Below are 16,455 nucleotides of genomic sequence, written 5' to 3' on the forward strand. Positions count from 1 at the left end.
TGAGAAAAAGGTATGTAGCTATAATATGGTAAATAAAATAGAAAGAAATAAATTTGGAAGTACATGAAACAGCTGCCGTGATCCAGACAATGGTTTTCTAGTAGTCTGATCTAAGACAGTAATGGAAACAGGGAAAATGGTGGGGAGGGTTGAGAGATTTAAGCGGTGGGAGAAAGAAGCCTTTTCACTGACTTGATTGGAAGTAGAGGGAAAGAAAAAGGAATCAAAGATGGCAGATGCCTCAGCTTCTGGTTTGAGCAAAGGGTGGATGGTACTGCTATTGGGTATAGTAAGGAAACGGGGAGAGCATATTTTGAGAGGGTAAAATAATCACCTTAATTCTGATCAGACTGAGTCTGAGATGCATGTAGGTTATTCAAATGAAGATGTCCAATAAGCGGTTGGATAGGCAAAAACTCAAGACAAAAGGTTTGGACCACAGATAGAAATTTGAGAATTATCCACATATGAAGTAAACAATAACTAAATTAATATGAATAGATGAAACTGGGGAGAATGTACAAGGTGAGAAGAAAATCTAAGACAAAAACTCCACGAAATACTAACATTTAGAAGACAAACAGCTAGGAGAGTCAAGTGAGAGGGAACAGCCAAAAAAAGGAAGATGAAAATATTAGCAAGAAAAAGAGTAATGATGCTTACTATGTGCTAGGTGTTATACTAAGTGATTTATAAACACTAAGCCATTTAATCCTTACACATTCTTATTATAGACAGAAAGAAGGACAAACATTCTTTCAATAAGGTTCCTAGTTTGAGACAGACACTATGGGACAGATACTTTGAAATACCTGTCCTAGAGACAGAATGATGAATAAGACAGTCTCTGACTTCTATATATATTATAAGTGAGTAGCTTATTATTGGCATCATTATAGATGTGGACATTTTGGATTAGAGAGATAAACTCACTCAGTTTCACCCATTTGGTTGGGTATAAGAAATGCAAACCAAGATTACACCCTACCCCTCCACAGCCCTTTTTCTTAACAGCCGAGTTGCTCTGCTTTAAGACTTAAAAAGTGTGGTATCACAGACACAAAGAAAAACAGTAATTCAAAAAGACATCATCCCAGTAGCAATGAGCTCATGTAGCACCAAGATCTTGGTTTCCAATAACTTTCTCCATTAAAAGGAATCAGGACTTTTTGGGAAACAGTGGAGAGGGCATGAAATACACAGAATGAACCTGGAGCATTTCGTAGTGATAAAAAGAAAGAAAATGCTTAAACAACCCCACTGCAAGGGGGATATGTCAAAGGGTACACAGAAAACCAAAGCTCCCAATGGCCATAGTTGTAACAGTTTAAGCAACAACAACAACAACAACAATAATGTAATATTGAACTTTAACTCAGAGCATAAACTGAATATCTACAAGTCCACACTGATATAGATTGAATGAATGAATGCAGACAAGGCAAATCTAGGACGCAGAAGAATTCAAGGAGGTAGATGGAACTCTCCACTCCTCAAATGCAGGCCCCACATAACAACTTCCTTCCAAAGACTATGGTATGGATGGGGGTAGGGGTGGGGAGGATAAGGAGTCACTTTACCACAGAGAAGCAGGACAAACTCTACCTCAGCTGAGTGATCAAGGTTCATCTCAATAATGGTAAGTCATGTTGACAGTGTGCAGCCTTGATGGACTGTGATACAAATGACACTTTTTAAAAAAAAATATTTATTTTTAGACAGAGGGGAAGGGATGGAGAAAGAGAGGGAGAGAAACATCAATGTGTGGTTGCCTCTTGCATGCCCCCAACTGGGGACCTGACTTGCAACCTAGGCATGTACCCTAGACTGGGAATCGAACCAACAATCCTTTGGTTTGCTGGGCTGCGCTCAATCCACTGAGCCACACCAGCCAGGGCAAAATGGCACTTTTTATCTGTGGTCTTTCTCTCAAAAACCTTAAGCCCAATCTAACCATGAGATAAACATCAGAAAAATCCCAACTGGAGGGGTATTCTACAAAATCCCTGACCATTATGCCTCAAAACTGTCAAATTATCAAAACCAGAGTAAGTCTGAGGCAGTGTCACAGCCAAAGGGAGACTAAGGGTGCATGCTCATGAAATGTGATGTCGCATCCTGCATAAGATCCTGCGACAGAGAAGGACATTAGCTACAAACTAAGGAACTCTAAATAAGAACTGACTTCTGTTGATTATAATGTATCAATATTGGCTCACTTATTATAAAAACTGTGCTAGACTAATATAGAATGTTAATAGTAGGAGAAATTAAGTGAGGGGTTTATGAAAACTCTTTACTATCTTTGTAATTTTTCTGTAAAGCTAAAATTATTCTACAATTTAAAAAAAAATTTATTTTTGGAGAGAGGAAGAGGGAGAGAGAAAGAGAGGGAGAGAAACATCAATGTGTGGTTGCCTCTCGTGTGCCCTGCACTGGGGACCTGGCCTGCAACACAGGCATGTGTTCTGACTGGGAATCAAACCGGCAACCCTTTGGTTCACAGGCCAGCACTCAATCCGCTGAGCCACAGCAGCCAGGGCAATTATTCTAAAATTTAAAGTTTTTTTTTTTTAAAGGGCACATTAACAGTGTCAAAAGCTGATGAAAGACGAAGACCAAGAGCAGTTTCAGTGGGTCAATGCAGTCAAAAGCCAGATTACACCGGGCAGCGGATGGAATGCAAGTTAGAATGAGAGGGCGAGTGCACAGCTCCTTCCAAGAAGTCTGATAATGCAGGATGAGAACAGATCAGAGCTGGAAGTAGAGACTGAGGTGAAGAAAGGGGGTTTGATTTTTGTTTTGTTTTAAATCAAGGTATCATTCACATACCCAAATATTCACCTTTTACAGTATACAATTCAGTAGTTTCCAGTATATTCACAAAGTATAACCACACCACTATTTCTAGAATATTCTGATTACCTCAAAAAGAAATGGTAAAGTTAAAGAAGACCTAAATAAATAGATTATGTTCATGAATAGGAAGACTTAGCATTGTTAAATGTCAATTAAACTTAAGTGATCTACAGACTCAATGAAATCTCCATCAAAATTCTGTTTCATTTTCACAGAAATGGAAAAGCTGATCCTCAAATTCATGTGGATTTGCAAGGAGTCCTGTTTAGTCCTGTTTAGGCCAAAAGATCTTGAAAAAGAAGAATAAAGTTGGAGAACTCAGGGTTCTCAACTTTGAAACTTACCACCAAAGTAGTATTGAAAGCATTGTGGCGCTAAAATATAGACATATAGACCAACGGGATAGAATAAAAATCCCAGAATTAACCCCACATATGTGGACAACTGATTTTTGACCAGGGTGCCAAAACCATTCAATGGGAAAAGAACAGTCTTTCAACAAATAGTGATGAGAAAACTGGACATCCATATGCCTTCCAATTTACCTCACAAAAATTAACTCAAAAAGTATCAAAGACCTAAACTGAAGACTTAAAACTATAAAATCCTTAGGAGAAAATCTAGATGAAAATCTTCATGACACTGAACTTGGTAACTGTTTAATAGATGTGATACCAAAAGCACAATGACAAAAAAGTTTAATTGGACTTCATCAAAATAAAAAACTTCTGCACATCAAAGGACACTATCAAGAAAGTGAAAAGACAACCAGCTAAATGGGAGAAAATATTTGCGAATCACTTATCTCACAAGGAATTAGTATCTAGAATATGTAAAAAGTTCATAAAACTCAATTCCTAAAAACCAACAATCCAACTGAAAAATGAGCAAAGGACTTGAATAGACATTTCTTCAAAAAAGATATGCAAATGGCCAATGAGCACATGGAAAGATGCTCAACATTACTAGTCATTAGGGAAATGCAAATCAAAACCACAATGAGATATCATTTCACACCTAATGGCTATAATTAAAAAAAAAAAACAAAACAGACCAGGAACTCAGATGGCTCTATGTATAACATCAATTTTCACAGTAGCATTATTACAATAGCCAAAAGGTAAAAATAACTCAACTATTCATCAGTGGATGAATGGACAACCCTAATTGGTATATAAATAGAATGGTAGAATGGAATATTATTTAATCAGAAAAAAAGAATGGAACTTTGTTGTATGTTATAATATTGATAGACCTTGAAAACATTATGCTTAGTGAAACAAGATAGGCACAAAATGATAAATATTGTATGATTCCACTAACATGAGGTACCTAGAGTAGGCAGTCAGGAGGTACTGGGGGCTGAGCAGAGGGAAGAAATTGTTGCTGGGCACGAAGTTTTTGTTGGTGACGATGCAAAGCATCGAGTATAAAGAGTAGTGAAGGCTATATTACACAACACTGTGAATGCATTAATGCTCTTTGATTGAATACAATGGATAACCACTTACAATTGGTTAAAATGATAAACATGTATATTTTACTATGATAAAAGAAATGGTAGCTATTGGCAGTCACTCCGTATTGTGTGTCCCCACTGCCAGCCCCATCCTCAGCAACCACTCACTGTTCTGGACATTCCATATAAAAGGAATCAGACAATATTTGGCCTTCTGTGCCTGGCTTCTTTTACTCTGCATGCTTTCAAGGTTCATCCACGTTATAGCATGTATCAGTACTTCATTCCTTTTTATTGCTGACTAATATTCCATTGCATAGACAGACCAAATCTTGCTTACCCATTCTTCCAGTGATGGACATTTGGGTTGTTTCCAGTTTTTGGCTAGAAACATTTATGTACAAGTTTTGGGGTGGACATGTTTTCATTTCTCTTGGGTAGTCCTGGGAGTGGAATTGCTGGGTCATATGGCAGCTCTGTGTTTAACTGTGAGAAAAAGCCATAATGTTTACCAATGCAGCTGAAACATTTACATTTCCACTAGCAATATATGAAGGTTCTGAATCTTCATATCCTCTCCAATACTTGTTATCATCTGTCGTTTTTTTCTAGCAAGCCTAATGGGTGAAGTGGTATCTCATTAAGGTTTTGATTTGCATTTCCATTACTACCAATAATGTTGACATCTTTTCATGGGCATATCAATCATTTGTATATATTCTTTGGAGAAATGTCTATTTAAATTCTTTGAGCTCTGGCTGGCGTAGCTCTGTGGATTGAGCGCGGGCTGGGAACCAAAGTGTCCCAGGTTCGATTCCCAGCCAGGGTACATTCCTGGGTTGCAGGCCACAGCCCCCAGCAACCGCACACTGATGTTTCTCTCTCTCTCTCTCCCTCCCTCCCTCCCTTCCCTCTCTAAAAATAAATAAATAAAATCTTTAAAAAAAAATTCTTTGCCTTATTTTAAAGTGGGCATTTATCTTTTTCCTTTTCACTTTCTTGACAGTGTGTGTTATAAACTGAATGTTTGTGTCCCCCCAAAATTCTTAAGTTGCAGCCCCAACCCCCAATGCAACGGTACCTGAAGAGGGGCCTTCAGCAGTAACCAGGGTTAGATGAGGCTATGAGGGTGGGGCCTCACGATGGGATGCATGCCCTTGTAAGAACTAGAGAGCTTGCTGTCACACTCTCTCCTTTATGTGAGGACACGGCCGGAAGACTTCCCGTGCCCCAAGTCTTCCTAGACTTCCCAGCCCCAAGAAGAGTGAGAAATAAAGTTCTGTTGTTTAAGCCACCCAGCCTGTGGCGTTTTGTTATGGCGGCTCAAACTGACTTACACAGTGTTCTCTGAAGCACCAAAGTAGTTCATTTTGATAAAGCCCAATTTATTTCTGCTTTTATTACTATACCTTTGGTACCTTATCTAAGAAATTATCAAAGATTTATGGCTATGCTTTATTCTAAGAGTTCCATAGTTTTAGTTCTTGCATTTTGGTCTTTGACCCAATTTGAGCTAATTTCTCTATAGCGAGAGATGGGGATCCAGCCTGCTGTTGTTCATGTGGATGCCCAGTTGTCCCAGCACCAGTTGTTAAAAAGACTATTCTGCTCCCAGTAAATTGTCCTGGCACCCTTGCCAAAAACCAATTTCCCATGAAGATGTGAGGGTTTATTTCTAGACTTTCAATACTATTCCATCGATCTTTCTCTTTTTCCTTATGGCGGTATCACACAGTCTTTATAACAATAGCTTTATAATAACTTTTGAAAACAGGAAGTATGTCCTCCAACTTTTTTCTCCTTTTTCAAGATTGTTTTGGTTATTCTGGGACACTATCATACTATTAGTGAACTTTTACACTTTGTTTTCTCACTTTGCCTTAAATTTTAAACAGTTCCCCTCTATTATTATAAGCTATATCCAAATATTTTAATAGCTATATGATACTGCATTGAGTTGAAATACTATAAATTACTTATCCATTCCCTCACTGTGAGACAGATGCCTTTATTTGTTACTGATAAGTGGTACAACAATAAATAAATATATATGTATATATAGTTTAAAGATTTTATTTATGCATTTTTAGAGAGGGGAGGGGAGGAAGAGAGGGAGACAGACAACAATGTGTGGTTGCCTCTTGTGCACCCCTAACTGGGGACCTGCTCCACAACCCAAGCATGTGCCCTGACTGGGAATTGAACCAGTGACCCTTTGGTTTGGGGGCCAGCACTCAATCCACCGAGTCATACCAGCCAGGGTACAATAAATATATTTTTAATTACTTTCTAGTTCTGCTCCTGTTATAACCATCTAGCTCCTATTGAACCAGCTGTTTAGAAGATAAAAACTCTAAATTCTGGATATAAAACTAAAAAATAACTATCTCAAAGCAAGAGAGGGACCAACAGAGTCACACTTGTTTAGTCAGAAGAGTTTCCCATTTTCCATGGCTTTTAGCTAGAGGGAAAGCAGCAGTCTGTGCTGTGCAGGGTGCTAAAACTCCCACAGAAAAAACCCACAACCTCACTGGCTTAAAGAACCAGATAACAGAGTTTGGGATAAACATAACTACAGAAAAGGGGAGAAACTGGGAGGAGAGGCCCAGACAGAGGAAACTCCCAATTCTGTATATAAATTCTGTCTAAATCGTTGACTTCTGAAGCACTCATGAATGGGGCAGCAAGTATCACAGCTAAGCATCACCCGCGGTGCCATTCCACCACCGGGAAAACAGAGTATGCAGTCAGAGTCCAGTGAAGCTAAGTGCCCACTAAAACAAAAAGAACAACACTATTGGGAGAATACAAACAAACCCAGAGTCTTTACAACACATTCACAATTTACTGGATATGAAGTCTGTCTGGAAAAAGTCCAGCCATTGTTAATATAATAAGAACGGTTTGTGGTACATCAATGTACCCTGGCAGCCAAGGAGAGTGGACTGGAATGTGCATGTGTGCATAATGATGACTTCACTGTATTAGTCAGTGGGGACGGTAGATACCTCTGAGTGAGCATGTGGACTGTGTGGCTGTTGCATTCAAAATGACTGAGCAAGTAGAGCAATGAATCCACATCAAATTTTGCATTAAACTTGAAAATTCCTGAGGAAACTATTCAGATGATTCAGAAGGCTGCAGTTATGGCCAACTGGTGATTGACAGCTTCATCGTGACAACACACCTGCTCACATGCCACGTCTCATACAGAGATTTTAGGCAAAACGTCAAATCACCCAGGTAACTCAGCTCCCCTACAGCCCAGATTTGGTACCCTGCGACTTCTGGCTTTTTCCAAAACTAAAATCACCTTCAAAAGGGAAGAGATTTCAGACCATTGATGAGATTCAGGAAAACACGATGAGGCAGCTGATGGCGACTGGGAGAACTGTGTGAGGTTCCAAGGTGCCTACTTTGAAGGGGACTGAGGCATCATGGTCCTATGTACAGTGTTTCTTGCATCTTATATCTTTTTCAATAAATGTCTCTATTTTTCATATTACATGGCTGGATACTTTCTGAACAGACCTTGTATATCTGAATTACTTGACATATGAAAAATAGATGACCTATTCTCAAGGTGAAAGGCAATCAATGAATTTGACCCTGTAATGACTCAGATGTTGGAACTAACAGAGAAGAATTTTAAAGCAGCTATTATAACTGTATTTTAAGAATGTAAAGTAAAATAGTTTCATAATGAACAAAAAGACAGAAATTCTCAGTAAAACAAAATAAAAATTCTAGAACTGAATATTTCAGTATCTGAAATTAAAAATTCATTGGATAGAATTAACAGCAGAATGATGACAACAGAAAAAAGTAAGTCAACTAAAGTGTAGATTAACAGAAAATTTCCAGTGTGAAGAACACAGAGAAAAAAAGTTGGGAGAAAAAAAATGAACAAAACCTGAGGACTCACAGAGCAAGTCCAAAAGATGTAACATACACACAACTGAAGTTACAAAGGGAGAATCTCTTGTAGAAAAAAAATTTGCACATTTAATAGCCAAAACTTTCTTAAATTTGGTGAAAGATGTAACTTCAGAAGTTCAGTGAGCCCCAAGCAGAATAAACACAAAGAAAACCACACCGATGCACATCACAGTCCAATGCTGAAAACCAAAAACATATATATATATATGGTTAATCTTTTTATATTTAAGATGATTTCCCTAAGGCAGGCTCTTAAAAGCTTGATTCCATGGCCAAAAGAAGTCAATATTTTTGAATCTCCTCATAGATACGGCAAACTTCCCAAAAGAAACACCAGTGTGGCTGAAGTATAATGGGTACAAAGACAAGCACCCACAAGCAGAAATAAGGATGAAATCACGTGTAGGGACATAACGCAGGATTTTGTAGGTAAGGAGTTTGGGATTTTATCTTAATTTAAATAGCAAGCTGTTAGAAAGGTTTTAAGCAAGGGAATGACCTAGTAACTGTACTGAGTATATTAAGAAAATAAATTAAGAGAAACAAAAACTTAGCTGACTAAAAATATTAATTGTTTTGTCCAGTATCCCAGCTATATAATGATATGGATGTCTATGTACATGTTTATATATGTGTAAATATATACACACCATATATAAAACCAACCAAAAAAGACTTAAATATCCAGCAATAAGAAAATGGGAAATCATTAATGAATTATGATTCATAAAAACACAATGAAATAGTATGAAACTCTAAAAATGCTATTTATGAAGACCATCAATATAAGCATTTTTCTGTACTTGGTCAAAAATCAGGAGAAAATTATATGTATATTAGCTTTGTAACTATAAAGCATAAGTATATCAGTAATGGATAACAAATAATAAAGAAAAACAAAAAGTTATGTTAGATGATAACAATTTTTTACTAATTTTCAAATTTTTCTATAATATTGTTATATCATCATTTCAATTAAGTAAAATACTCTTCTACACTTTTCTACATTTTATTCCAATACAATTCTCACCTTAGGCCTGTAATAAATATTAACTGAATTTCAACAATTTAAAAAATTATTAAAAGAAGACACTTTTCTAAATCCTGTAGGTTTACTTAACCTGGAGTTCTTTTTGCTGCCACCAGCCAACAGCTCAAGGAAGAGGAACACCTTTGTTTTTAAACAAATAGCTGTTTCTAAACCTGATTTCTTTAGTTTTTGCCTCATAATAGATTGTCCCCATCTTCTCCATTTGTTCTATCAAGTTAAACAAACTGAGGAGGTTTTACCTGTAACTAAGCTTACCTGGTGTTATTAACATACATTCATGGCTGATCTTCATGACTGTCTTTCTTCCCTTTGGATGCCTCACGTACCATCAAAGACGATCTGCCTCACCTCATCCCTCACTCTCTTCCTCTGTCGTCTATCTTTCGAAGTCCTTTTCCTGTGCCACCCTTCCCTTTCATGACTCAGTATCCTCCTTATTTTCAAGATCACTGCACTACTCCATTATCTCTGTCCAACTAGTCAGTAGCAGAGTTTTCCACATCTAGGGAGCTCACGGTTCCCAGCTCCGTCTCCAGAACTGAGTAGTACAATTCATTAGAGCAGAGATTTCCCACTCTGTGTTGTGAAGAGGCTATGGGTTACTAAGATACCGATCCCCTCAGCCTTGGGGCAGCTGGAGCTCCTGGCTAGCTTACCCCTGACCTTAAGCCACCTCATTTGGTTAGCCCTAGTGCATCCTATAAATGTTATTAACGTTCTATTTGTTAACAAATGTTAACAAATGTTCTATAAATGTTCTATTTATGCCACAATGTGAAAAAAAAATTAAGAAGCATATAAAGCACTTCAGCAGACATTTCTCCAAAGAAGATGCACAAATGGCCAATAAACACATGAAAAGATGCTCAACATCACTAATCATTAGGGAAATGCAAATCAAAACCACACTGAGATACCACCTGACTCCCATTAAGAGGATCACTGTTAAAAAGAAAGTAACAAGTGTTGGCCAGGATGTGGAGAAATTGGAGGACCTAAGCACTGTTGGTGGGAATGTAAAATGGTGCAGCTGCTGTGGAAATGGGAATGGCAATTCCTCAAAATAGTAAAAACAATTGCCAGCAATTCCACTTCTAAGTATATACCCAAAAGAATAAAAAGCAGGCTCTTGAATTTTTAAAAACAGGGTCTTGAGGAGACACATATTTTAAAATATTATTTTATTCCTCAATTACTGTTGACAGCACTCTATTAGTTTCAGGTGTACAACACAGTAAGTAGGCATTTATATAACCCACGAACCAATCACCCTGGTTTAAGTGTGGTACCGGTCTGACACCACACGAAGCTATTGCAACACTGTTGCTACATTCCCTGTGCTGTAAGGAGGAGACAGCTGTAGTTCCATCTTCACAACAGCATTATTCACAAGAACTACAACAAAAAAGCAGCCCATGTGTCCACCAATGGATGAATGGGTAAGCAGAATGTGGTATAGTAGTCCCCCCTTACCCAAGGGGGATATGTTCCAAGTCCCCGATGAATGCCTGAACCCTGTGTGTACTAGTGCACAGTACTGAACCCTTTGTGCAACTAAGTTTTTTCCTATAGATATTGTACACACCCTTTCACTTAAAGGAAATATTTTGTGGCTTTTCTTTGGCACACCCGGATTGCCATCATCACTACTCTTGTGCTTTGTGCCATTATTAAATAAAATAAGGGTTACATGAACACAAGAACGGCCACACCGACAGCTGATCCAATAATCCGGGTGGCTACTAAGTGACTGAAGGGCGGGGAGCACCTACAGCGCGGACACTCTGGACAAGGGATGATTCACGTCTGCATGGGGCAGCATGAAATTTCATCATCTTACTCAGAACAGCACACAATTAAAAACTTACGAAGTGTTTGTTTCTAGAATTTTCCATTTAATATTTTCAGACTGGTTGACCATGGGTAACAAAACACGCTGTGGATAAGGTGTAGACTATTATACGGGGTGGACAAACGTAGGTTTACAGTTGTGAGTACAAAAAAAGAGTTTACCCTTGCATTATTATTTCTTGATTATTGTATCACTTTCCATATGAACAACTGTAAACCTGCATTTGCCCACCACAGTATATATGTACAATGGAATAGTATTCAGCCTTGAAAAGGAAGGAAATTCTGACACATGCTACCACATGGGTGAACCTTGAGGTCGTACGCTAAGTGAAATAAGTCAGTCACAAAAAGACACGTACTGTATGATTCTGCTTATACGAGCTACTTAGAATAGTCAAAATCACAAAGGCAGAAAGTGGAATGGCGGTTTGCAGGGGCTGACGAGAGGGGAAATGTGGAGTTGTGTCTTGGGAAGAGTTTAGTTGTGCAAGACGAAGCATTATGGAGATAAATGGTGGTGATGGTTGCACAGCACGAGTGTCCTCACACCACCAGCCATCTATGGAGTAATAGTTAAAGTCGGAAATTTTATGGTACGTGTACTTTACCACAGTAAAACATTTGGGAAAAAACTGAGAAGTATCAATGCTTGACATACTGAATATCTCTTTAATTGCTTCAAAATTGATATTTAAACTCAATAATTGTACAGATCATCAAATTAAACCATACATTTTTATACTGAAATACAGATTTCTCTAGCCTTCTCTCCAGAGTATAGAGCTCACCTGAGACATAAACACTTTGAGGAAGCTGATGTTTCTCTCACAGCTCTTTGTCTTGTAATGGCATATATTTTGCGCCTACCAGTTTAAATGGAAAATTTCAAATATATACAAAGGAAGAGAGATAGAAATAACGAAATCGCATATGGCTATCACCCAGCTTAAACAATGAATCAACTCATAGACAACTTGTTTTATCCACAATTCTACCCACTTTACTCTTCTTCCCCCAGTGTGTTATTCTGAAGCCAATCTCAGACATCATATCATTTCAATCATAAATATTTCAGTATGTTATCTCTATATACCAAAAGATACTGTGGAAAGATACATATCAAATATATGACCAGCCTCCTGCATAAGTTCCTGTACCGGTGGGTCAGTGTCTGATATAAGGAATCTTCCTAAAGACTCTTCCAGTAAGCCATACATTAGACACAGGAATTATAATACATTCAGTCATTCTATTGTAGTTCCTTACAAGTTAAACCACTAAGGAGGGCTCTCAAACAAGAAAATCGAGAAGAAAAGGAGTTAACTAGTTAGTTTTCATTGTAATAGGCTCACTGATCGAGTATGGTCTTAGAGACTTCTTAGGAAAGAGATGGAGAAAAGTCACACACTCTCTCCTCCTCTCAGAGGTGACTAATTTTCATCTGATACAAGTTATTTGGTGTATGATAACAACGCGGTAACAGTATATATGTATTATTATACAGAAAATAATGCATGTACCTTCATGTTTTATAAAACAAATGCAGTACAACTGGCTCAATGCAGAAAATTTTTTATTCAACTGTCCTTACCTTTTGTTGGACTGAGATTCTGATCTATAAATCCTCTTAATTCTGTATTTGTGGAACTCAAACCAACCTGAATAAAATAGTTTTAAAAGTTAAAAAGAAGATCTAAAGTATTACATGATCACTTAACAAGCTATTTTATACCTTCCACCAGAGGTCCACATCAAATGTTCATATAGCCACATAAAAATGAATTAATTAACAACTATAGGAGAAGGATTTAAAAGAAAATGTTGCCATATTACTTGGCATGGGGAAAATATGAATGGTTCAGATAAAGTGAAATTAATAACATGGTACTTTATGAGCAGAACTTAGGTCTACAAAATTTACTGACTTTTTTAAAAACAAGTACTGCACCAGCCATGACGTCACCCAAGTTTCTCACCCTCATCGCTGCCCTTAATCTTTCTGTTCAAAACTGCTGCCTATAATGCTTTCAACATTGTGACCTGGAATGGGTCAGACAAAGACCATTCCGAGTGGGACTTGTTTCATGACAAGCTGGAAGACTTTTGTGACTTGGACCTGCAGCAGTGCGGCATGGCCCGTGAACACAGCTGCCCCAGCGGGGTGTGGCAGGCCGTGCAACTGCAGGTGCTGTAGGAACAGTTTTTACCCAGGGCCTGTCTTCTCAATCCCTCACCTTTCCCCAAGGAATATGCTGCTTTCTCTGTTTAAAACAGTTACCAAAAATAACCGCAACACAACGCAGAGGTGAAGTTCACTGGCTCGAGGCCAGTGTTTAGGTTCCAACTCTGGCTCAGCGAGCCTGCCATGCGTGTGGCTGTGGTCAAGTCCCACAAGCTCTGTCTACTTCTGTCTCCTCATCTGTAAATTGGAGGGTGCCAGGGTACTTACCAATGCAGGTGGTTAGAAAGAGTAAGAAAGATAATTCATGCAAAGCATACAGCGCCGTGCTTGCCACAGAGTGCTCAATGCAAGTTAACATTCATTGTTAGTATGGTACTTGAGGAAGTATGTTTATGGACTCACCTTCAGACAATTTACCTCACTTAATGTGCTACCTACTGGACTATTTGGAATCAAAAGTGAATACAGTAGTATCATCAAACACAGTTTTTCAATTTATTATAGAGTCTAGGGTGGGGAAGTCTATTTTGGAAAACTTGATAAAGAGCAAGCATCCAATAAATGGTTCTACTATTACTATCGTATTATTGTTTTAATCCTTGTAGATTTGTAATCCTCAAACACTGATGCTAATTTGGTGCCTTAAATATCCTTTCAAAGTGCTATCACACAGACAGGATTTCAAAGCACACAAAGCTTTATCACTTTATATATGCACACTTGCCTTATGCTTTTAAACTACCTACTACTTTAACATTATATATCCTACCATAAGCACTCATTTGATACCTTAGCTATTCATTCCCTTATTTGGTAATTAAATGCTCTACCAATAGCTGTTTTTCTGGTTTTTGTTTTTTTTAAGAGATATTATCAGAAATATTTTTAAATATCATTCATATCATGGAAAAGTAATTCTGATGCACATCTATTGCTGGCATCTAATATTAAATTTTTATGACAGAAGCTGAGATGAAGACATCTAAAATACAGGGATTTTTGCCCTGGCCAGGTGGCTCAGATGGTTGGAGCATTGTTCCATACTCATACATCAAAAAGGCTGCAGGTTCGATTCCCATTCAGGGCACATACCTAGGTTGTGGGTTCAGTCCCCGGTCAGGGTATGTACAGGAGGCAATCAATTGATGTTTCTCCCTCACACTGATGTTTCTTTCTCTCTCTGTCTTTCTTCCCCTCTCCCACCACCTCTCGCTAAAATGAATAAACATATCCCGGGGCGGGGGGGGGGGAGGATCAAATAAATAAATAAAACATAGCTGTTCAGTTCTATGTAGACTATGGTATAGATACTTAATTCTGTCTAGCTTCTCACAAGTATTCTGTTAGAAGTAAAACCTCTGCAACAAAATTTGCAAATTACCACTACATGGATCTCCAGAAATGCTCATGAGTGCTAATGGTAAGTGTTTAATTTGCAAATGCCAAGAGTTTATTGTGGCATCATTAACATGCCTCTACTTTTTAAACTCTTCTGCTATAAAAAGAAGAGAAAGACAAAACATCTGTTGGTGTTCTACTGTAAAAAGAAGGCTAAGACAGCCTCTAATCTATCCCATGCTTAATACACTGGGACTATTTAGTACATGTGTTACAATAACCCCAAAAGCATCACTTTATACCTTTTTGTTATTATACAAAGACAACGGCAAAAACCTCAACTAAAACCACACATTCACAGCCGAGAGTTCACAGTTATTGGGTTACTGTTATGTTCAAACACCTGCTCTTAATGTCCAACTTCTGCAGAGTGAAGCAGCAAACGAATTTAGACATTTTTTTAGCAGCTGCACACCTGCACCTTAATAATCAACAAATTATACTCTACAAAGATGGAAGTCAACTGTGAGTCAATATTGTCTGCTAATTTTGGTCTCACAGATGAAGGGAAGGTGTTTGTATTTACAGTTTATATAAATACTGCCAAAATTTATTTAATTAAAACTTCAAAATGTACTAATTTCTGCCTTCATAAACACTCTACAATTTAAGGACTCAAAGAAAAATTAGATTGTTTGAGAGTAGAAAAAGTTGCTAGGAAAGGCTTTTAAAAGCATTAGTTATTCTTTCCTTATTTAAAAAGGATCTTTCTATAATGTTTCACAGAGCAAGAGAAAAAAATGAACTAATTTTATGTAAAATTTTTCATCTAATGAGGTCCTGAGAAAAGGTTTCTATCTGGACATTCAAACACTGTGTTGCATACTGTAAGCAGTCGTAACTGCCTATTGAGTAAAAAATATCCAAGCCCAATTTTTAAGGCTCAAACCATATTCCCCAATAATGGCATTGTATTTCACTAATACATAACATTTCAGATAAACTAAAAGGAAACAGAATCCAGAGCTCTATCATTCACAAGCGAGGTGGTCTTGGAACAGTAGCTGCAAAATACGGATAGCACACGTGTACAAAAAACTCAGAGAGCTCCTGGAAATTACTCAAGTACTCAATACTCAAGTGTGGACTGTCATTCAATGGCAGTGGCTTTTGATACTTTAACACTGACCAGACAATTTATAAAAGAGAAATGCTAATGACTTATAAACATACAGACTACAGTTTGACCTAATTAGCAATATAATCAGAGAAATGTAGTAAGTCACATACCACTTTTTGCTGATTAGATTGGCAAAGAATAAAAAGGAATAAATGAAAATGGGATTCTGATATACCACTGGTGAATATATAAACTGGTGTGATCTTTCTGAAATGCAATTTAGCAACATGAACCAAAATCCCCCAAGAAAGCACATACCCTTAGAGCCAGTAATTTCATAAGACTATGTATGACTCATGGAAATAATCCTAAAAGTAAACAAACATTTAAAAAATTTTAAGAAAAAAATGGAAATAATTTAATGGCTACTATTAGGAAACCAGTGTAATGTCTATATAACAGACAACACAAAACAGCCATTTAAACGATGTTGCAGAGATATCAAGACAAGACATTAATCATAGAGATTAAGCCAAATAGTAGGTTACAAAAGTGTGACCTCATTTTTATTAAAAAATACATAACATACATACACTTGGTTTATATATATATACACCTGTATATAATATATCAGGCAAAATTTTGCTCATAAT

At 37.5% G+C, this 16,455-nt stretch overlaps 1 protein-coding gene across 6 annotated transcripts in view; it reads right to left on the bottom strand.

Moving 5' to 3' along the window:
• The window catches only part of TFDP2 (transcription factor Dp-2), a 163,283-nt gene that overhangs the window by 95,161 nt on the left and 51,667 nt on the right, over positions 1-16,455 (bottom strand). For 4 of the 6 annotated variants that reach the window (XM_045832102.1, XM_045832104.1, XM_045832103.1 and 1 more), the window contains one exon: positions 12,754-12,820. The exons of 1 other annotated variant lie outside the window; for it this stretch is intronic. In XM_045832102.1, the coding sequence (XP_045688058.1) occupies positions 12,754-12,820 (67 nt within the window). Of the gene's footprint in view, positions 1-11,950; positions 11,970-12,753; positions 12,821-16,455 lie in introns of those variants that run through there. One more of the 6 variants, XM_045832112.1, reaches the window with a different exon arrangement.

Source organism: Phyllostomus hastatus, unplaced genomic scaffold, assembly GCF_019186645.2.
Source record: "Phyllostomus hastatus isolate PE091 unplaced genomic scaffold, TTU_PhHast_1.1 phas_contig_16, whole genome shotgun sequence".
In the NCBI taxonomy this organism is placed as follows: Eukaryota; Metazoa; Chordata; class Mammalia; order Chiroptera; family Phyllostomidae; genus Phyllostomus; species Phyllostomus hastatus.